General features: G+C 41.4%; 2 protein-coding genes and 1 non-coding gene across 4 annotated transcripts; 2 read left to right on the forward strand and 1 right to left on the reverse strand.

Annotated features, from left to right (window-relative positions):
- Nucleotides 1-425: 425 nt before the first annotated feature.
- LOC127775173 (long chain acyl-CoA synthetase 8) lies at nucleotides 426-13456 on the forward strand. 2 transcript variants are annotated; one of them, XM_052301492.1, is made up of 12 exons: nucleotides 426-631; nucleotides 1820-2400; nucleotides 2486-2566; nucleotides 5169-5435; nucleotides 6449-6580; nucleotides 6664-6837; nucleotides 8406-8635; nucleotides 9312-9429; nucleotides 11296-11427; nucleotides 11506-11640; nucleotides 11736-11942; nucleotides 13014-13456. In XM_052301492.1, exons 2-12 carry the CDS (start codon nucleotides 1861-1863, stop codon nucleotides 13176-13178), a joined length of 2181 nt encoding a protein of 726 aa, XP_052157452.1. In that variant the 5' UTR covers nucleotides 426-631; nucleotides 1820-1860; the 3' UTR covers nucleotides 13179-13456. The 2 variants fall into 2 exon arrangements, with proteins under 2 accessions (XP_052157452.1, XP_052157453.1); XM_052301493.1 differs by lacking the exon at nucleotides 426-631 and adding an exon at nucleotides 817-835.
- Nucleotides 13457-13888: 432 nt separating this feature from the next.
- LOC127775172 (protein FAR1-RELATED SEQUENCE 5-like) lies at nucleotides 13889-17338 on the reverse strand. The gene is made up of 2 exons (XM_052301491.1): nucleotides 16976-17338; nucleotides 13889-16873 (listed from the first exon to the last, which is right to left on the reverse strand). Exon 2 carries the CDS (start codon nucleotides 16856-16858, stop codon nucleotides 14528-14530), a length of 2331 nt encoding a protein of 776 aa, XP_052157451.1. The 5' UTR covers nucleotides 16859-16873; nucleotides 16976-17338; the 3' UTR covers nucleotides 13889-14527.
- A 3040-nt stretch (nucleotides 17339-20378) lies between these two features.
- On the forward strand, nucleotides 20379-20517 carry LOC127775274 (small nucleolar RNA Z247). Its single transcript, XR_008017945.1, has one exon. It is a non-coding gene; the product is annotated as a small nucleolar RNA Z247 (small nucleolar RNA).
- Nucleotides 20518-23399: the final 2882 nt, after the last annotated feature.

Here is a 23399-nt window from a genome sequence, read left to right on the forward strand (position 1 = left end):
TTACCTCTCGTTTTTCACGCGTGTGCTCCTGAAACTGCTAAACGATGTGTTTTTTTTAAAAAAAATTATATAGAAAAGTTGCTTTAGAAAAATCATATTAATCTATTATTTAAATATTTTAAGCTAATACTTAATTAATCAAACACTCATGGGCAATACCGTTTTTCGTGTTCGCAGCCTGCGTTCGGTGCCCTGAGTTGGAAACCTTTCTCTCTGAAAAAACGGAGCAGCTCATTAGCGTATGATTAATTAAGTATTAAAAAACTAACTCAAGAAATATATTAATATTATTTTTTAAAACAATATTTTTATATAAAATTATAAAAACAACCCCATCTAGCAATTTGAAATGCGTATTATAAGATGGGAAAGCTAACTGCCGAACGCGGCCTGAAAGCTTTTTATACAAAAGGTGGAGCACTCGAGCATCTTCCACTTCCTTCCCTTGGCGTAAAAGAAACAGAAATCTCTCGTCTCGTCGTCTCCGCTCCTTGCGCCAAGACGAGTCGCGGCTGAACAGGGGAGGGGACGCCGGACGCCGATCTCCATCTGGCGAGCAGAGCAACGGAGGGGAGGTGCGCCGATCTCCATCTGGCGAGCAGAGCAGGGGAGGGGAGGGGAGGGGATCGGGGTGAGCATCCACATCCTCTTTCTGATTCATCTCTCTCTCCCACCGGGAGTACTTTTGCCTGGAATTTGCTCGCGTTAACGCTAGCTTCTATTCTAGATCTTTCTTAATTTGTTTGCTCCCCCAAAAGTTTGAGCCCCCATGTCCCAAGTTTGATCCGCCCCTGATTTCCTTTGATCCCACGCACAGACTATGCTGCTGTACAGAGTAAGGAATAATTATAACTTTAACCGTTTAATTAATGTCCCTATTCAATGGTTCTTCCTCAAGCCTCAATTATTCCTCTCCTACCGCTGCTAATTTGCACAAAGTGGTTGTTTACTTTAATCCTTGTTTCTTAGGTGAGATCATGTTATCTTTTTTTTTCTTCAAATGTAAATCCGTGTCCCTTTGTAATTGCTTGCAACTTCGAAGGACCTTGCCATAAGATATTGGCCCTTTGAGCAAACCAGAGATGGATGCTATATTTTATTGAATTATCTTCTCTACAAGTCTTCAACTTGTCATAAGATTCCTGCTAATCTACTTACTCCACTTACAAAATATTTCTGTCAACTTCGTTGCTTCGTGCTGAATCTTACATATCATCTTGACTGCTAACCTGTTGTGATAGTGCTGTTGCTTCCACGAGTCAGCTTGTAATGTTGAGTCGTTCTCACTGTAGAAGTAGGCAACTGCAGGATTCACAAGCAATTTCATTATTGTACTTTTTAGCAACTTAAGTTGACCTTTGGGAATTTTGTTGTCATCATAAAATAATTTGTGCGGTGCTCTGAGCAATACCATTTAACATTCATTGGAGATGCGGATATGTTATTTACTCAAAGAGATTAAAACTACCAAGTATTTACTGTTTTACTGCACTTTACAGTTTTTTGCTCTGCATAACAAGGCTGTCTAATAGCTGCTGAATCTGTTTATACCATACGATCATTTTTAATTTTGTTAGTTGGAAGAAGAGTACCAGTGCTTCTAAATATTGTTAATTGCTAGTATTTTTCATTTTTCCATGATTCATAATGTTAAATAGAATGCTACTGTAGTGCAAAAGCATTCTCCATGCTGCACTAATCTAGTTATACTCATTTCTTCTGTTCAAGGCAATTATTTATAAAATTGAGAAGAAATTAGTTATTACTTATTTGCAACATACTAACATGATGGTTATTAACACTTTATACTTTCTTGTAGCGAAATTTGTGAAATCTTTCAGTTGATGAAATCTTAAAATCATGGGAGAAAATACTGGCGATAATCCAAACATGTCAATTCTTCAAAGAATTGCCACAAGTGATGTTCCACTGGTGAAAGAGTATGGTCTGCCTGGAATTATTGGTGCCATTCTACTTGCTGTAGTTATTCCTATCATGCTTTCTTCCATATTCAACAAAAAGGGAAAGAAAAGAGCAGTACAAGCTGATGTGGGTGGTGAGGCAGGACTTGCCATGCGAAACAGTAGATTTTCCATGTTAGTTGAAGTTCCATGGGAGGGTGCCACCACAATGGCAGCTTTATTTGAGATGGCTAGCAAAAAATACCCTCGACACAGGTGTCTTGGCACAAGGAAGCTAATCAATAGAGAATTTGTGGAGTCACCTGATGGCAGGAAGTTCGAGAAATTGCATTTAGGTGAATATGAATGGGATACCTACGCAGAAGCATTTAGTCGTGCATGTAATTTTGCTTCTGGTCTCATCAAGTTGGGTCACCAACGAGATAGTCGTGCTGCAATATTTGCTGATACAAGAACTGAGTGGATCATTGCTGCTCAGGTGATTATAATAAATAGTGTGGCTTTCTGTATACATTTGTGAGAACCTATGAACCTGTATGACAATAATTGTTTTATTTTGTCAGGGATGCTTTCGACAAAATCTAACAGTTGTAACTATCTATGCATCTCTTGGCGAGGATGCACTGGTGCATTCACTGAATGAGGTACAACCCATATGTGGCTTTTTTGTGCAGTATTTATGTTCATTCTTATAATTATCCACTTGGGAAACTAGTACATTCCTACCGTTTCTTTTTTTTCTTTATATATGGGTAATTTTACACATTTTATTGAAGTATGGGTCATCCTTATATGTCAGCAACTTTTAAGATTTTGGGCGAACTGTTTGGTGGATGAAATGTAATACCGAAGCTTGTATGGTAGTTCATGTTGTTGATATGATACTATTTTTGTCTGTTTGGTTTACATTGTTTAATCAGTTTATTACCTGTCTTGCCTAAACTATCTTCATTAGTTGGTTGTTCTTGAGAGAAATCTTTACCAGTATGAACATTCAAGCAATAACCATGCAAATTGTTTCCCAAGGCTTAAAAAACTCTATGAGAAGATTTTTTTTTCCGAATACGCATGAGATCTGCGTATCATTTCATTAAGCAAGAATAAAGAGGCAAGCGGTGAAGGATTTAGCAAACCTCAGCACCCACCTACCAAGGTTATACAAAACAATAACACCTCACAAAAACACACAGAACATCAAGCACGCGCTTCGACCTCCTATGGTACAGGAGCTATTGCTTTCGCAAATAGCTCTTGGAGTTTTGATGCTCCCACAAAACACCAAAGTGCACCCTCATTAGCTATGGCTTGGATTGCCACAGGCACACTATGCGTAGCTCTATTGAAAACACAATCATTTATATCTTTCCAAATTTTCCAGATGGCTAAGATGACTAGCGAATTGAGCCCCTTCTTCTCATTCTTCTGTAAGCCTTTCACTGTCCTTGACCACCAACTCGAAAACTTACGTGTATCCTGATTCGGAAGTGTGGAGGAGAAACCAAGCCTTTGCAGGACCAAGGACCAAACTTGTCGACTGAACACACAGGAAACCAAGATGTGCTGTATCGTCTCGTCGGCCTGATCATAAAGCGGACAAGCGTCCCGGTGAGGCAAGCCTCGCTTTGCAAGTCGATCCGCCGTCCAACATCTGTTGTAAATGGCCAACCACACAAAAAACTTACACTTAAGAGGAGCCCAACTATTCCAAATCCTTTTCCAAGGAGCAAAACGGACAGTCCCAACAAAGAAGGCCCTGTAGGCAGACTTGGAAGTGTAGGACCCTGAGTCTGTTAGTTTCCAAACGTGCTGATCCAGGACACCTTCTTGCAGCCCTATACCAAAAACTGAGTCCCATATCTGGAGATACTCATTAATCACTTGCACAGTCAAGGGCCCTTTTATGTCCGTGATCCATTTCCCGTTATTGAGAGCGTGAGCCACTGTACAACGTTTAACCACCCTCTTAGCGACCAACATACACAGATTAGGGGCCATTTTTAAGATATTCCTTCCTAGTAACCACCTATCAGTCCAAAACAAAGTAGACTGCCCATTCCCAACTCGTGATTCAACAGCCACACTGAAGAGATTATGAGACATGCGAGGAACCTGGATGGGTAGGCCTTGCCACGCACGGTCACTATCTGTCTTCTGGAGCCATAACCAATGGATACGTAGTGCCCAACTCAGACGGAGAGGACCACCCGCACCAAGATGAGTCGACCGGCCTTGTTCATGAGGGAGGCCTTCCACATTGGGAGGTAATCTGCTACCTTATCAACCGGAGCTTGCAACTTGGCTTTAGAAGGCTTCTTAATGTTCAGCGGCAAGCCCAAATATGAACAAGGAAAATCCTTGACCTCACATGGCAGCATGTTAGAAATCACTTTCAACTCATCCTCATTGCACCTAATGGGAGTTATCGAGCTTTTCTGCATGTTAGTCACAAGTCCTGAAGCATGACCAAAAATATCAAGAACCTGTGTGATAACTGAGAGATCGTCAGCTGTTGGCCTAGAGAACAAGACCACATTGTCAGCAAAAAAGGAGCATCGCTGCTGCGTTTGCCGAAAAGCAAGAGGTTGCAACCATCCTTCTTGGGCCACCCAATCAACTAGTGAGCTGAGAACATCCATGACTAGAATAAAAAGCATCGGGGACAATGGATCACCTTGCCGAAGGCCGCGGCGGTGCAGAATCACCTCCTCAGGCTCCCCATTGATTAGAACCCGAGTAGAAGAGGTAGACAGCAGCAAACAAAGTAGGTTGCACCAAAAATGACCAAAATCCAACTGTTGTAGAACCTCCAAAAGAGAAGGCCAAGAAACTGAGTCAAAAGCCTTAGATATATCCAGCTTCAACAGAACATGTGATTCTTTTCTTGCATGCAAACACTTGGCCATTTGCTGCACAAGGAAGAAATTATCATGGATACTTCTCCCTTTGATAAAAGCACTTTGATTAATAGAAACCATACTAGGAAGCAGCGGAGCAAGACGGTTTGCCAAGATCTTTGAAACCAACTTCGCAAAACTGTGAATGAGGCTTATGGGGCGAAAATCTTTAACTCTACAAGCATCCACCTGTTTTGGTAAGAGAGTTATAAAGGCAGAGTTCAACAACTTGAATTTTGACACATGTCCATGCTGAATTGCCGTTAGTAGATGGTTACACTTTAGAAGAGTTAAATGACAGCAACCATTAGTAGATGGGAAACTCATTTTTTTTGTGTGTTATAAATTTCAGACACAGGTTTCAACTCTGATATGTGATTCAAAGCAACTTAAGAAGCTACCTGCAATCAGTTCCAAGTTGCAGAGTGTTAAGCATGTTATCTATATTGAGGATGAACCTGTTGAGGCTGAGGTACTCAATCAAATGAAGCACTGGACAACATTTTCTTTTGGTGAAGTTGAAGAATTGGGTAAAACATCACATACAGATGCAAGATTACCTTCAAGCACTGATACTGCAGTTATTATGTATACAAGTGGAAGTACGGGTCTTCCCAAGGTACACTTGTGCTCAAAGATATTCTGATTTTTTCTGTCATATGCTGTTATCTATTTTTATTCATGAAAATAAATAAGGACAAAAGCAGGGGTCATTCTTTCTTGTTCCTCCTTTTCTTTTTGCTTCATCTGAAGGTGTACACACATGATGAGCCTACCATCCTGTTACTTTCACTGAACAAGAGCTTAAGTGATGTATGATATAGAGAATTACGATCCTATTAGCCCATTAGCTTGACAGATATTATGATAATCTCTTGGGCCTATTCTCAACGTACTCACATAACTTCCTTTTGAACTGATGCTCTCCATAATTAAGGGCAACATTGAGAGTTATGATAATATGCAGTTATGCCCATTTAATTTACAAATGAGAAATAAAGCAGGACATTAAATCCTTTCTACAAATTAAATTCACTTTCCTGATATATACTCTCTTTTCCTCTCTTCCCCAAAGGAAAGTTGGTTTTTCCTTGGTATTTTTGCAAGTGCAATTACCCACTTTGCTTATTGTGGAAGGATAGCAGGGATGGGAACAGGATGAACCAAACTGATCCATCACTGCTTCATCCACTCCTCATCATCATGTAGAGATCCATGGACTGTTCCAATGTACAATTAAGACCCTCTATAACCACTGGATCTCTAGGTTGACTCTAGTATTCAGAGAAAAAAAATAAATAAATTCAGAAACCATATGCATTTTGATACGCGAAAAAGGCTCAAATTTGAAATTCATAACGAGAACATCATTTTGCACAAACAACTCAAAATTCCTCGGATTAGGAAAAACAGGTATAGATAAAATATATGAATTAACTGTTCATGAGTGTGACAACGTTCGTCTTTTTGACAAAATGATCAGCATAATGCATATTTTTTTGTGCAAACTTGAATTACAATCCATTGTGGATCCACAGCTATGTACTTTCATTTATCACAATGTCAACCACTTTTGAGTTTGCAGTTCTTGTGTCCTCTTTTAATCCAGTTTTATGGTTTCCTTTGACATAGGGTGTAATGATTACACATGGAAATATGGTGGCCACAACTGCAGCTGTCATGACAATCATACCAAAACTTGGCACAGGGGATGTTTATCTGGCATACCTTCCGCTGGCTCATGTCTTTGAACTAGCAGCAGAGGTGACATCTTTTGCAATTGAGAGAGATGCCATTATTAAGAACTGTGAATATTTCTATGACATATTGTTGTTTTGTTTGGCCAGACTGTCATGTTAGCTTCTGGTGCTGCCATTGGATATGGCTCAGCTCTGACTATGACAGATACATCAAATAAAATAAAGAAGGGGACAAAAGGAGATGTTTCTGCACTGAAGCCTACTCTTATGATTTCAGTCCCTGCAATTTTAGACCGCATCAGAGATGCCGTGTTTAAAAAGGTTCAAGATTCTCCTCTCATACCATCTATCTCAGTAGTTTACACCATTATCTTTCCATCTTTGACTAGTTCTGCAATCTTTTATATGCCATTTGCATTCAGCTGCAACATGTCTTTAGAGTGCCTTTGATGCATTAATCATTTATATGTTTAAATATCTGCCTGTGAATAAACTAAAGAAAAAAGTTTTGAACCATACAGGTCCTAATATTGTTTTATGTTAAGCGTTATCTGTATGGCCATGTACTTAATTTCCTTTTCGTTTTAGTAATGTTTGACTGTATTCGCACATGCCACATATACATTGGTCCATCTTGGACATTTTCATGTCAACTTCTAATTTTTAGAAGGCCAAATAAGAACAAACAACATATGGGATATTGAGGTATTGTAATGTAAGGAAATGAAGGCAGCAATTCATAAAAATTGCAGTGCAGAGTTGGTGAGTGGTGGATTCACAACCACCACAACCTTATTTTTAAAGGAGTGCTACTGCTAGCAATGTGCCCACGTATTTCAATGGATGTACATGCCATATGGGATCAGCTAAAACCTAAATACTGCAAACAGTTTATATGTCACCACTTATACCTGACCACACAACTTGGTGGGGTATAGAAGAGCACACTATCACCCCCAATTCAGTATTTTTAAGGAATTAAGATTAGGATATAGATGCACTGTTTGGTTGTCGTTTGCACATCTAGCAGCCTAGCAACTTGTAGATTTTTCTGTACCTTACACCAGGCATATCTTAAAAAAAAAATTGATGTTCTGGCTAGCTCAATGGGCAAAGTCAAGTGCAGGCCCCAGCCATTTCTAGTGTAGTATAACATGCATGTTTTTGGTATCATACAACACTACAACCTTCAGTTTTGGTGCACTGCTCTGGTCTGCATCTCTTATTTCCCAACCCTAGCCATTATAATGCCTACCATACCGTAGCACGCTTTATGTCTTGTCTAGCATACAAGTCTGAGCTTCGGCTGAGGCTGATAAGCCATAGAAAATGAAGCAACCGAAAATAATTTTTGGGTTAAACTGTTATACTCCCTCCGTTTTTTAACATATGGTGCTGTTGACATTTTGAGATACATTTGACCATTCTTCTTATTAAAAAATATGTAATTATCATTTATTTTATTATGATTTGATTTATTGTCAAATGTTCTTTAAGCATGGCTTAAATTTTTTTATATTCGGTCTAAAATTTTGAATAGGACGAATGATCAAACGTTTATCAAAAAGTTAACGGCATCATATATTAAAAATGGGAGGTACAAGGCTGGAGAATAGACTATGATGAGAAAACCCCAAATTCAACTCTAAAATTAAGTTTCAAATTCAAATTGGTTGTGGCTGATAAGCCAACAAGCAGATGATGAAACCGAAGGCTGGAAACATGTTTGAAACAATGAGTTTCTGTGGACTTAATATTTTAAATGCATTGCATCAAATGGCATGTATCATGCAGGCAGAATTGAACGGTCAAATGTTATGATCATGCACCAAAATATGGTTTAAACATACTTCTCATCTCAAAACTTAATATTTAAATTATGTTTCCAGGTTGGTGAGAAGGGTGGTCTGACCAAAAAGCTGTTTGACATTGCCTATAAACGAAATCTTGGAGCTATTGAAGGAAGTTGGTTTGGATCCTGGGCACCAGAGAGGATGATATGGGATAACCTCATTTTTAAACCAATACGTTCCATGCTTGGTGGGCGCATTAGATTTGTTCTTTGTGGTGGTGCACCTCTATCGAGTGACACACAAAGATTTATGAATATATGTCTTGGGTAATTTCTTTTGTCCTATTTGGATTATCTTAAATTTAACCATTTGCAATCAGTGAGATGTCAACTGAAGAAGTATTCTTCCAAAAATTTCCACTGAGTTTATTTGTTGAAGATTGTGTGCCAGTCATAGAGCATAGTGTCATTTCTCGGATACTTGAATTATCTTTTTTTTCTTCGAAAAATGAGGCTAGAATTACATGAATTCCAAAAACATACAAGGAGTCAACTTTTTTTTTTTGTCTTATTGTACATCTTAAGTTTGTTTAAGACGTTACTAAAAAAAAATACTGATTTTAATGAACTTACCTCATGGAAAATTCAAGTTCAATGCCATACTCAAGTCCTAGACATTGTTAGAGTGTACGTTTGCAGGTAGTGCGCTCATCAAACCTTTGGATTTATTTATTTACAGAAAACAAAACATTTGTTGGATAAGCTCATAAAATTTGGGCGTGCTACTTATATGTTTTTTTAATTCAAACAGTTTGTCAAAAATCACTTTATAGTGAAATTTGTATTTGCACGTTTAGTGAATCAAATGCTGAAAGTTGAAATATTAAACAGAGGACCTTTCTAGAGTACATGCACTATGCTATAATGTGATGAGCTTCCTTTTATTGTATGTCGCTGCATTTGTTTTTGGTTCTTATGCAGTTTTGAATTACCTGTGCTGCAGTGTACCAGTAGGTCAAGGCTATGGATTGACAGAGACTTGTGCTGGAGCAGCCTTTTCTGAATGGGATGACACAAGTGTGGGCCGTGTTGGTCCACCCCTTCCTTGTTGCTATGTCAAGGTCTGTGCCTTACTAGGGAGAGTCAGCTTATCTGATTTATTTGCTTATACTTACTAGGGACAGTCAACTTATCTGATGTATATGCATATAATTAACAGATAGAAGTGATATTTATGTATGCAAATTTATAATTAAATGAACATAATAGCGTTAAGATACATAAAATGGTAAAAATCTGTTTATGCTATGCCTAGAGAGAAATTACTGTCTCACGGCCCCACACCTCTCCGACCAAGGCTACCAGCCCATGTCTCCCACAAGGCTTTATCACCCTGGGGATTTCCATGAGGATATAACAACAGACAACAACTTAATTATTAATAACCAGTCAAAAGTAACTGTAAATAACAATGTGGAAATAGTTCCATACACCTATGGATTCTCTCTTCTGATATACCGTTCATACATATATAGTTTTTTTTATCAGTTTTGACATACTACATAATATTATACACCTATTGCTATCTGCATGAGCTGGCCTGCCATGATAATACGTCTTCCTTAGAGCATCTCCAGCAGGGACCCTAAACCCAGCCCCTAACTAAATTATGAGAGTTAACATGAAAAAATCAAGTCCAGCAGAGACCCTACTATAGACCCCAAAGTGAGGAGGCCCCTGAATCCTCCCTCGAAACCCCCAGTCCTGGGGGCTCAACAGGATGGCCCCTATCGACGTTTTTTCTGGTGCAGACGTTATTTTCCCTTCGCGCGCTCATCTCACATTCCCTGTCCCACAACACCCTGCGATGCATTTGTATCTCCTCCGGCTACCGTCGTTGACCCCTCACCTCCGGCAAGACCACCCCAGAAAGGTCCGCCATCCGCTCGCACGTCGGCGAATCACCGCACTGATTTTAGCTCTTTTGCCTGCCAACCCGCGCCACCTCCTGCTTGCGCTGGCGGCGCTGCCGCCCGGAGGGCCAGCGCTTGCCCACTAGCCCATCCCCGCCTGTCCCTCTTCTGCCTGTCTGCTTGCCCCTGCAATGTCCCTGCACGCAGAATGCAGGGAGTAGATTTTTCTTTGCATTTTTTTTACTGAGGCATAGAGGATTCTAGTGGAAAGATTATTATTTTTCCATTGGGTCGAGATATACAGGATTAGGGAAAGAGACAGTGGTATATATTCATTTTTTTCTTTGACACATCATATAGGATAATATTTCAGTAGTTTGGTTAAATATATACTCTATAGTTTATGCTGTTCGGGCATAATGCACCTGATAATTAACTTTTACATCGATATGATCTTGTAAAATATTTATCTTTTAATTATTGAGATGTTAAATTAGACATAAACCTATAGTCTATATTAATATAATAGAGAATAATAAATATGGTCTAAGAAATGGGGGCTGTTGCTGGAGTTGAAGGCATTTGTAGGGTCCTAGAGAATTGGGGGCAGCCCTCATTTGGTTTTTAGGGGCTTTAAAATGAGGGCTTCTGCTAGAGATGCTCTTACTATTTGATCCTATTGTTCAGAAGCTACACTATTTTGGATGATTAGACTCTCTTTCTTTATCAAACAATACATAAGTCTTCCCCTTCCCCTTCTCTCACTTTTATTCAAGTTATAGTAATTATTTTGTTTCAACCCAAATAAAGATTATGTGAGTTGCTGTATGTTCATCTTGATGTTAGGAAAAATGGCCTATAGACAACAATAAATTTGTTACCTTAAGAATGACCAACATCCCCATTCTAAAACTTAAAGTGGCACACAGAAAGTCTGTAAAATTATTTTACAATACCACAATAGTTTTGGTTGGTTTATTAGCAAGCATTTCATTCTGTTGTGAGATATTTCTGTTCTCTTATCATGTTGTATATGTATCTCTAATTCTCTTTTTTCTGATCAAATGAATTCAGCTCGTTTCATGGGAAGAAGGTGGCTATAAAATTTCTGATTCTCCAATGCCCCGAGGAGAGGTTGTAGTTGGTGGATACAGCATAACAAAAGGTTATTTCAACAATGAAGCAAAAACAAATGAGGTCTACAAGGTAAAGGATCTTTGCCAATCATCCTTGGTGGTCAAATACAATATTTTTCACTTCAATTTTTGTTTCTGATTACTCCAGGTAGATGAGAGGGGAATGCGCTGGTTTTACACTGGAGATATTGGCCAGTTCCATCCTGATGGGTGCCTCGAGATCATTGATAGAAAAAAGGATATAGTAAAACTTCAGCATGGAGAATATGTGTCTCTTGGCAAGGTTTGGTTACAATAGTGCCTCAACCATTATGGGTATTCTTTTTGTATTATAATTATATTAAACCCCCTCTCTCTCGTTCTCTCTGGCCTTTACAGGTTGAATCAGCTCTAACTACTAGCAATTATGTGGACAGCATAATGGTTTATGCTGATCCATTTCATAATTATTGTGTGGCGTTGGTAGTGCCGGCGCACCAGGCCTTAGAGCAGTGGGCTCAAAATTCTGGGATTAACTACAAAAACTTTGATGAGCTGTGCCACAATGATCAAGCCATTAAGGAGGTCCAGCAATCTCTATCAAAGGTTAGACTTGAGTTGATCACTTCTATGTACCATTACATCAGTATGATCTTGCATTTCTCCTGGAGAGTTGTCTGCTTGATCTATCAGCTGTCTATTGCTAGAATTTAACGTTCTCTTGTTTTCATTATCTGAGCATCTATTGAAACTGAGTGTCCATCTTTATTTCAGAAATCAAAATGAAATTCAAATTATCAGTAACTCTTGCACTAGAACTCTAATCAATCGTCCGTTTTATATGCCATAGAAATTCAATAAATCCCCACTGTTTTCATTTCTATTTTTAAAGTAATTTAAAATTTCAAGGCTCCTTTAAAATGCAGGAATTTTATTGTAGTAGTTCATTTCCCAGAAGAAGCAGGAATATTTCCCAATATCCAAAGGAGCACTTAAAAATTCTTTTATCATCTTTAATTTGAAATGGGTTCATTTCATGGATTAGACAATGCCATTTTCTGGATTACATTTGAAAGATATAAATTATGAAAGAACATAGGTGAAGTGCAAAAGCTGATGGATTTTACAAGCTCATCAGTGAGTACAACAACAGATAAGATGGATGCAGTAGACTTGTTTATAGAACTACTAGGATATAATTATGCTGAAGAACATATTGTATTCTTCAAATTATTTGGAGCCTGTAGTATCTTCATAACTGAAAACAACTAGTAGCACATTGATCTTTCTGCTGTGTTATCCTGATTATAGCCAAAGCTCATCACAGATTTATGACACGAAATGGGTATGTCTTTACTAACCTGGCGATTAGATGACCTGTGACTAATGTAAGGAGACCGACCTACTGTGGATTTCAGAGGATTTTGCTATCACATGAGTGCAATACAGTTTATGTTTGCATGACAAAGTACTTAAAAAAGCATCGCGATGGAGATGACAGATGATTCCTATAAGCAATCCATCGTCTTTGATGTCATTCAGATTGCTGATTAATGTACTTGTAATCTAAGGCGATCTTAACCTGCAAATGATAATACTAGTATGATTTTTATACTCATGTTAATTACATACCATCATTCTCCATGATATCTAACGCAATGTGTTTTAACGGTGCAGGCTGCAAAAGCAGCGAGGCTTGAGAAGTTTGAAATACCAGCAAAGATTGTGTTGCTGCCTGAACCATGGACTCCAGAGTCTGGGCTGGTGACAGCTGCACTTAAACTGAAGAGGGAGCAGATAAAGACCAAATTCAAAGATGATCTGGGCAAGCTCTATCACTGAATCAGCTATGATGTCTGCTGGGGCACCATTATGGATGAAATAATCTATGTTCTTTTGCTATTTGTCATCCGCAAGGCTCTCTTGACGGGATGACCTGCTCACTAAATTCAGCGTGTAGTCAATACCCCGAATGCTAGACCCGGGAAACGACTGGGACGTGGAGCAGTGTAATTATGGGATTTCTCCGTGCCTTGTTAGGATAATAAATTTCTCAAGACCGGGTTAACCTGCTTCTGTTCTTCTGGTTAATAATATATAGTTGCATGTTCCTTTTCTTAGCTTGGGATGGTTGTTTCGTACTATGATGATTAACAAAAGCTGTTTCCACATAAGCTTCGTGTACATATACCGTAACACACCAATTAACAAATACTTCGTATGACCGAATCACGTACATTCGTCTGTCTCTCCTGCTTTTTGCAAGAATCCGGGTGATGAGCTCCATCCAGGCCTAGTGCACTCTTCCCGCTCCTCTCGTTTACTCCATGAATCCAGGTCAGTTGCCAGATTCTAGCACTACTAATCTGCCTAAAGCTGACTGGAATTCTATTGGTGATATGCAATCTTCTAACTTGAACCTACTATTGTCCTGAATAGATCTCCAGTTCTGCTCGACATGCTTGCAGAACCACCAGAGTCCCCTAATACAGGTACAAGACCCGTATTCCATAAACACATATAATTGACTCTAAACGGGATACCGTACTGTAGTGTTCCAACATCCAAAGGATAGCAGGCAAGCCTCTAAAATTCAAGCAATATCCAAACGGATGTATAGGAAATTTCAATTTCACGTTTTTTTTGAAAAAAAGAACCATATTCGTCGAGATACTTGCATTCAAGTTGTAACAATTTTTCATCCAAGTTATATATAACAGTTGTAGCACAGAGTTACATACAAGTACATATGAGCTGCTGAGTGAGAGTTCCATTGAAGTTTGACCAATTTTATAAAAAAAATTAGCAATATCTACAGCAGCAAATTCAGATTTCGTAAGAGTACTTTAGAGTCTCCAAATGTTTCAGTTAAACTTTAACCATAGTCTACCAGTTCCTAGACCTCAACATTGCATTGCAGACATGCTATGCTACTGGAAGAAAAGAATTTCAGATACGGAAGAGCGCAATCACTACCAAAGTGCCAAAATGACGTTATAGCACATTAACTCCAGCAGGGCATTTGCTAAAAAAAAAAAAGAAAAAAAGAAGAAGTCAACAAGGCTAGCACCGTTCTCCCATGTGCAGCAAATCCTTCTTTCCTTACAGGTCAGCGAGTTAAGAGAAGGGGGCACAAGGACACTATTGCATTTACATAATCAGACATCAAGGATGGACTGATACCCTGTACTTCAATCCGTCAGTTTTGTTACCTGAAATGGACTCCTGAGATCTTGCACCGCTTTCATCACTTTGTTTCTCTTTCTTGCTGACTCACTATTATTGTCAAACGCAGCAGGCCTGATTTTTGTTGGATCTTTTAGACAGCTTTCTGAAAGCACCTTCTCAGCTATCGTATTACTCTCACCCATGGTGATCCCTTTCCCATTCTTATCACAAATGTTGGGCCGAGGAAGGTGTTGATCTTGTCGGGTCAAGTTAATAGCGGCAAGCTTGTCAGTCAGTTCTTCAATTGAACGGAGGGCTAGATTGTATCCTTCCTGTGTTCTACATGCCTCACTTGCCATGCACACTGATTTCTTGCAAATTGTTGAATACCTCATTTTCCTAGTGGACGCTTCAGCCATGTTCAAAGGTACATGACTTCGTGTAGCAGCACTGTCTGATCCCTTCAGAGTCCACCTACGGAACAAGTATTTATCTGGTATCAGATTGACATTCCTATGTGTCATCACCTTTAGGATATGCTCACAGAGTAATCCTTCCCTCTCATACTGCTTGCAAACACATGTGAAGGTCTCATCCTCCAATTTGCAATGAACAACATATCTTCTGTTCTGGCTTTGGTCACCAAACACATTTTGGACCAAATAGGAATAAGGGGTTGCCTCGCATACTACATTGTACATAGTAGTGTTCTTGAGGTGCTCCTGAAACCTCTCAAATATTGCACGAGTGTAGAATTTTGATGCCTGCTCCTCCATTGGAAATTTGGACCACAAATTTGCATCTGTTTTGACAGTAAGAAAGAGCTGTTTATCATCCCTGTCCAGACAAGATTGAACGAGCTTCTCATATTGCACGATGAAGTTCTGGATGATGTCCCCAGGGTGAACAAAATCCTTGAACAATGCTTCCATCACCTCACTCTGTTGGGTAATGCTCATAAATGGGAAGAAGCAGTCCATGAAATAGCATGGAACCCATTTTTCTCTGATTTTGTAGAGGTCCTGCATATACTTGTTGCTTGCCAAATTGTATCGGTCAAGCACAGCAGCCCATCTTCTTTCAAACTCTTCAACATTAAACGACTCGTCAATGCAATGTCTTAGGTCATCTTCAAACCCTTCCAACCGAGACGGCAGCACACCAAGCTTGAACTTAGCATTTCTCCATATGTACCATGAGCAACGCCTATGAGATGTGTTTGGCAAAACATTTGCGATTGCTTTCTCCATTGCTTCATCTTGATCTGTCATGATACTCTTTGGCACTTTCCCATCCATGGCCTTAAGAAAAGTCTGAAACACCCATTCAAATGTCTCCTCAATTTCAGCCTTCAGCAACACACACCCGAAAAGCACAGTCTGCCCATGATTGTTCATACCAATAATGGGCGCAAATGGAAGACAGTACTTTGTTGTGATGTATTTTGTGTTAAAAAACACGCAATCACCAAATTCTCTATATGCTTCCCTTGATACTCCATCCACCCAAAAGACGCTGGTAATTTTGCTTTCGCTGTCCAATTCCATACTGTAAAAGAATGATGGGTCATCTGCTTGCGATTCTTGGAAGTATTTGATTGTAGCTGCCATATCAGTGCAGGTGCCCTCAGCCTCTGGCCTCATGGTCGCCCTCAGGTTGCTCACATCTTTCCTTGCAAGAGGGATGTTTTGCATGCTTCCATACAAATCACAGAGAACAGACATGATCCTCTGCGTGGGTATCTTGTTTGTGCGCAGAAACTCTAAGAGATCATGATCTTCATCTTTTATGAGGCGATGAGGCTTTAAGGACATAAGTGCAGAAGGGTTCAAAGGTGGATGGTTGTGATCCAGATCTACTATGGTGACCACCCACTTCTCATCCCTCTTCACAACCACCATTCTTGCCTTACAACCTGTCTTCAGAACTCTACTGGACCTCCTTGACCTGCTGCCAGCACTAGCACCAGATTCCCTCGAGTTCCGCTCGGAGTGGCAAGCGAACTCATACCGATTGTATTGCTTTGTGATCTGGCTTCTTCTACAGCTTGAAATCTTTGTTATGAAACCCCATTTCCTCGCGTAGTCATCATAATAGTTCTTTGCCTCGTCCTTGTCATGAAACTCCATGCCAACATATGGTTTGTCGGGCTTCGAATTGATATCTCCAATCTCCTCATCCCGCACACCCTCCACACCTTCACCAATCTCTTCATCCTGCACAACCTCTGCACCTTCACCTTCACCTTCTTGGTGTTCAGAAGTAGCAGCAAACACCTGGATTAAGGCGTCCTTGAGATGATTCTCTTGGTCAGTGGTAATCTCAGCTGACGCCCTGTCATCATTGTCTTCCATGTGACCGAAAAAGGCCTGCACCACAGCAGCAACCGGACCAGGCCCTGTCAGGCATTTGATCGAACACGTAGCATACACCCACCGTGGACGCCACCAATCAAGCCAAGGGAAACTTGCCTGATGCTCAGCGAGACTTCAGATCGCCCGGTCGCACCCGCACGGATCGAATAGAGCGTGCGAGCCCGACGAAGAGCCGCGCCAGGTCTGGGTCGCCCGGAGGCGAGGAGGTCAAGGGCTCCGGCGGGCGCGTAGCCGTCCTGTAGATGTCCCGCGGAGAGCGCTTGATGGCGGCGGCGAGGAAAGGAGCGCGGTGGCGTACGGCGGCGCCTACCACCGACGCCGAGGCAGCCGCGGCGGCGGAGGCGGAGGACGAGCCCTTAGTGTTCCGTTGGTGGGGGAATTTGCGGGGTTGATGGAGGATGACGTCAGCAGGATCTGGGCCATCAGGATGGGTACGATTCAGCGTTTGGCTTTGGATCTTATCCCGTTTAGAAGGGCAGGCTACGGTGTTCCGCGGCGTACCAACCTGGTACTTTGAGGTTGTTCATGTACTGCCAAATTCAACATTTCCGAAATTTGGCAATGTACAGGTTGATAACGGTACTAAATTTTGGTAGAATTATATCAATGTGTTGTTGCTATTTTATTACTTTAGTTTCAAAACTTAAAATTAAAAAATCAATATATTTAGCATATGATTATAATTTTAGTATTCATAAATAATAGCACATGATGTTGGCGACAAAGAATCGCAATGCAGGTCTTAAAAAATAAAATCCTCATATTTGGTTCACCGTAAATAAAAAAGTTCAAGTTTTTAGCCTTTTATATTTTTATACATGGCAGATAATATTTCGTAGAAATAGAACTGTTCATTCTTTTTGAGGACATATGCTCCTACATATAAACATTCAAATAATGAGGTGGTGCACCCTAAGCAACTAGTGCCTACAGAGGCATATCTACCTTAAGAGCTACATCAACACCATGCTGATGATAAGGCAACACCCAAGGGCGGGTGGCCCGATTCAGCTTAGCCTAATTGGAAAGAGATTCTAAATCTCGAATATGCACACCAAGAATAAATATCTATGTTAGCTAGCGGGGGTAGACTTCTCTCGGTAGTCCTGCAAAGCAAGTAGTTAGCTACTATCTCTAAAAATAATTGTGTCTATAAGGGAAGTAGAAAAATAAAATCCGTTTCTCTAAAAAAAAAACACTTGTATAGATGATTGTAATATAATAGTTTTTTCTTAAACAACTCTCTCTTATAATTAAGAGCTTAAATGGATTTTAGTTTTGAATGTTGTAATGGTCGTACAATCTTCATGCATTTATTCCAGTACATTTTGCAATGAAACAGCTAGATAAGATGCTAAGAATCAGATGTGCTTGCTTTGGTCTCTGGATCTCCAATGCGCCTGGGACTCCCATTGGATTGATTACTTGCCTCCTCAGTTCCTGATTGACTTGGAGGAGGCTACGGAGATTCTTCAGTAAGTACGATTCTTCAGCAACTACTTAAGGTAAATTATCACCCGACGAGCCAACCTGTCAAATATCTCTAAAACTAAATATACCATGAGAAAATTGTTATGTATTGATTTATTGAATATAGATTTATTGAATATATGACAAATGAGACTTCTACACCATTATGAAAGATCACCATGAAAATTAACCAGCTAATACAATAACCGATGTGTGATATGCCGTGCATATCAACACGAATAAAACCTCTGTGGTTTGATGTCATCGGCCTTTAGGATGCATGATATCTGAGAAGATGACTCCCAGTCCCGCAACACTCATTATTACCGTGAACCATCCGCATCGTACATCAATGAACATTTCTCCCTTGGCTCATGCTCTATCCACTCTGTGAAGCACTTCGTAGCCCTCATGCGCTTCCTACACCTCATGGCACTGGTAGATTCATTTGGAACGGGTTCTAAGCCCTCGGGCTCCTTTTGCCGGGCAATCAACAAAGATCCACGTTAGTGGCTACTATTGCAGGAGTAGTTTTACAGAGGAGTTGTGTATGCCATAAGGTTGAACCAATCTGTTTGAAGAAGTTTAGACAAGACACATGCAAATTTAAGATGAAATATAATAGTGGATTAGATGCTGAAGAAAAACGTTTTGAATGGAGCCTTATCGTGGATTCTTAATTTTTTTTCAGATAAGAAAATATTATAAATTTAGAGTCCATACATACAAAGATGTACTTGTATTGGAACATCAATGTGAGTTTTACATTTGAGATTCAATCAAGAGAATTCCCTATATGTCACTAGAAATTTACCGGATTCCTGATACGCCATTCAAAATTGGCTCTTCCCTTGTATGCCATTGACTTAAAATTTCCCTACCCTTCCATGTCACTACCATCACTAAACCGTGCATTGACTAACGATGGACATTGGTCAACTGTCAGTTTTTTACATAAATGACTAAAATGACCTTTGGCCCAACCTAAGAACAAGGCCCAACTGACCCAAACCCAACCTCCTAAAATCAATCGCCCGCTTCGGTACGACATACCCGAACAGCAGGTAGGCTCTGGTACTGAGTCGAGGCTACGGCGCAGAATGTGTCGTGGTCGAAGGCGACGACGGTTGCGGCATAGACCAGGACACGGCGGTGGCACCTATGGTAGAGGCAGTGCCCGGAGCAAGCGATGGTGGCTCCTGCACGTCGCAGGCGCTGCCCGAAGCAACAATAGTAGGTTCGGGCGACCAGCACTACTAGAAAAAGCATTTTCCCGACGTGGGGTCTTTTTTTCGCAGGCGGACATTGTTAAACAGATAGATAGTTCGGATAGGAACATATCTGTTGATAAGATAAGATAGAGTTTAGTTTGTTTCTTGTTTTTCTGTTTCCTTTCTTCTCGGTGAAGATGTAATCTATAAACTCCTATGTACACGCCACACCAGGGGCTGTTTCTGGCTATATAACACAGACTGTGGAACCGAGAGAGGCAATCCACATTAAACCCATCTTTACATGGTATCAGAGCCTTCTTCCTCTTTTCCTCATGGCGTCATCTTCTTCCACTATCGCTCCTTCCCCGGCGCTCTCGCAGCCGGTGACAGAGAAGCTGGCTCGTGGCAACTTCTCCCTGTGGCGAGCTCAGGTCCTTGCAACTCTGCGAGGGGCCCAGATGGCTGGGTTCATTGACGGCACCAAGGAGATGCCGGCTCCAACCAAGATCGTGAAAAAGGATGAGAAGGACATTGTTGTTCCCAATCCTGACTACACCGAATGGGTTGCTCAGGAACAGCAGGTGCTAAGCTATCTTTTGCTTTCACTCTCACGTGAAATTCTTTCTCAGGTTGTTCATATGAACACTGCTGCCGGTGTCTGGACGGCCATCGAAGGGATGTTCACGTCCCAGTCCAGAGCTCGGGCTATCAACACAAGGATGGCTCTCGCCACAACACAGAAGGATAACCTTTCTGTGATCAACTACGTCAACAAGATGCATGGCCTGGCGGACGAGATGACCGCGGCCGGAAAAAAGCTCGACGATGAGGACCTTGTGTCTTACATCCTCGCCGGGCTTGACTTCGATTATTATCCAGTGGTTTCAGCGGTTGCAGCCCGCGTGGAACTGATAACGATCTCAGAGCTGATCACACAACTAATCAGCTTTGAGCAGCGCCTGGAACTTCGTTAAGGCATGGCTCAGGCGAACGCTGCCATGCGTGGACATGGCGGAGGAGGTGGCCAGCGCGGACGTGGTCGCGGTGGCGGCAATCCCGGTGGCGGCGGCGGCCGCAGCGCTCCCCAAGGCGGTCGCGGCGGCACCAACAATCAGGAGTGGCCCAAGTGCCAGCTCTGTGGAAAACTTGGTCACACGGTGATCAAATGCTACAAGCGTTTCGACACCTCCTTCACTGGCGAGGAGAAGGCTGCGAACACGGCCACAACTTCATATGGTATTGATACCAACTGGTACATCGATACCGGCGCCACCGACCACGTTACTGGCGAACTTGACAAGTTGACGGTACGGGACAAATACACCGGCAATGAACAAGTCCACGCCGCGAACGGAACAGGTATGGAGATCTCACATATTGATCATGCTACTGTTCCAATCTCTAGTGGTAATCTTGTTCTTAAAAATGTTCTTTACGTTCCTGAAGCCACAAAAAGTTTAGTCTCTGCATCCCGTTTAGCTTTTGATAAAGATGCCTTTGTTGAACTTCATCCAAATCATTTTTCTAAGGATCGGGACACAAGGAGGCTTCTACATCGCGGCAGATGTAAAGGGCGCCTCTACCCTTTGAAGCCATCTACCGATCCAGTTGTCAAGCATGCCTTTGGTGTCCACAAGATTTCTTCTTCCCGGTGGCACAGTCGACTGGGCCATCCCTCCCCTGCTGTTATGCATCAAGTCCTTAGTCAGAATAATTTACCTTTTGTTAGTGATTCCAATAAAGACACCATATGTGATGCTTGTCAACAAGGGAAGAGTCATTAACTTCCCTACCCTAAGTCATTAAGTCGGTCTAAAGCTCCTTTGGAGCTTATTTTTTCAGATGTATGGGGTCCAGCCCCAACTTCAGTTGGCAGTCGTTCCTATTATGTTAGTTTTGTGGATGATTTCAGTAAATTCACATGGATTTATCTTCTTAAGCGAAAATCCGAAGTTTTTCAATGTTTTCATGATTGTCAACATCTTGTTGAGTGCCGTTTTGATAGAAAAATTCTTGCACTCCAAACAGATTGGGGTGGTGAGTACCAATGCCTAAATTCTTTTTTTCAGCGCATTGGGATATCTCACTACATCTCATGTCTACACACCCACCAACAAAACGGTGCCGCTGAACGAAAACATCGCCACATTATTGAAGTTGGCTTGTCTCCTTGCCCATGCTGGCATGCCATTGAAATTCTGGGATGAGGCATTTCTCACTGCCGCTTATCTCATCAATCGACTGCCTACTCCTGTCAATGATGGAATCCCACCTCTCACAAAGTTGTTTCAACAAAACCCTGACTACGCCTCTCTCCGCACCTTTGGGTGCGCCTGTTGGCCCCATCTCCGACCCTACAACTCTCGCAAACTTCAGTTTAGATCCAAACAATGCGTGTTTCTTGGTTATAGCACAATGCACAAAGGTTTCAAGTGTCTCGATGTTGCTTCAGGTCGGGTTTACATTTCCAGGGATGTTATCTTTGATGAGAGTGTTTTTCCTTTCATGTCTCTTCATCCTAATGCTGAGGCTCACCTCCGGGCGGAAATTTCCCTTCTTCCTGAACACATGCAGAATAGCTCAGGTCTTTCTACTATGGAACAGCTAGCTGATCAATCCCTGTGTGATTTTCCTACCACTAACAATGCCTGTGCAGATCCAGAAAATCTTTCCGCTGCAAATTTTTCCAAGGATCAGCCAAGGTGCTACTTCATGCGCACTCCTCCTGCTGGCGGGAGTGCAGGAACTGGCGCGCCTCCTGACGTCGACTCGCCTGCATCAGCGCCTCGGGATGCACCCCTGTCACCTGCTGTGTTTGCCTCACCAGGGACAGCAGACTCGTCTCCCACTCCGTCGACCCCGCGTGGCCCGTCTGCTTCGCCACCCACCACTCCACGCGCGCCGTCTCCAATCTAGGGGGGCATGCGGATGCTGTCTTGGAGTCGCCGCCATCGCATGGGTCTGCGTCGTCGTCGTCGTCGTCGACTTCGTCAGGTTCATCTACGGCAACACATGAGTCGGCTGCTACTTCTGCTGCTTCCCCTGTACCAGCGCCAGCACCACAACGTCCTGTAACCAGGTTACAGCAAGGTATTCGCAAGCCAAAGTGCTACACGGATGGTACATTAAGATATTTAAATCTTGTTACCACTTCTGAACCCACTAGTTTATATGATGCAATGAATAACTCAAATTGGAAGGCAACCATGGATAGTGAGTTTAATGCATTGCAGAAGAATAAAACTTGGCATCTTGTTCCCTCAACTAGTGGCAAAAATATTATTGATTGTAAGTGGGTCTATAAGATAAAGAAAAAGGCAGATGGCTCAATTGATAGATATAAAGCACGCTTAGTGGCAAAGGGTTTTAAACAGAGGTATGGGATTGATTATGAGGACACATTCAGTCCAGTGGTCAAAGTGGCCACTATTCGTGTCATTCTGTCTATTGCAGTCTCAAAAGGTTGGAGCCTTCACCAATTGGATGTACAGAATGCATTCCTTCATGGAGTTCTGGAGGAAGAGGTCTACATGCGTCAACCACCAGGGTATGAAGATAAGGCCTATCCACATTATATATGTAAGTTAGACAAGGCACTTTATGGTTTAAAACAAGCACCAAGGCTAAGTCATAAGCTTCAAGAACTTGGTTTTGTTCCCTATAAAGCAGATACTTCTTTGTTCTATTTAAACAAAGGGAAATATACTATCTTTGTACTAGTATATGTGGATGATATAATTGTTGCTAGCTCATCTCAGGAAGCTACAACTGGTTTACTTAAAAAGTCTTGAAGCAGATTTTGCCTTAAAGGATCTTGGTGACTTGCATTACTTCCT

This window comes from Oryza glaberrima, chromosome 5 (genome assembly GCF_000147395.1).
Source record: "Oryza glaberrima chromosome 5, OglaRS2, whole genome shotgun sequence".
NCBI classification, from domain to species: domain Eukaryota; kingdom Viridiplantae; phylum Streptophyta; class Magnoliopsida; order Poales; family Poaceae; genus Oryza; species Oryza glaberrima.

Bases quoted from the DNA above. Each gene is read 5' to 3' on its own strand.
- LOC127775173 (XM_052301492.1), top strand. From the start codon at position 1,861: ATGGGAGAAAATACTGGCGATAATCCAAACATGTCAATTCTTCAAAGA. The intron at 2,401-2,485 runs GTGATTATAATA...TTATTTTGTCAG, and splicing joins AGTGGATCATTGCTGCTCAG to GGATGCTTTCGACAAAATCT. The intron at 5,436-6,448 runs GTACACTTGTGC...CCTTTGACATAG, and splicing joins GAAGTACGGGTCTTCCCAAG to GGTGTAATGATTACACATGG.
- LOC127775172 (XM_052301491.1), bottom strand. From the start codon at position 16,858: ATGGAAGACAATGATGACAGGGCGTCAGCTGAGATTACCACTGACCAA.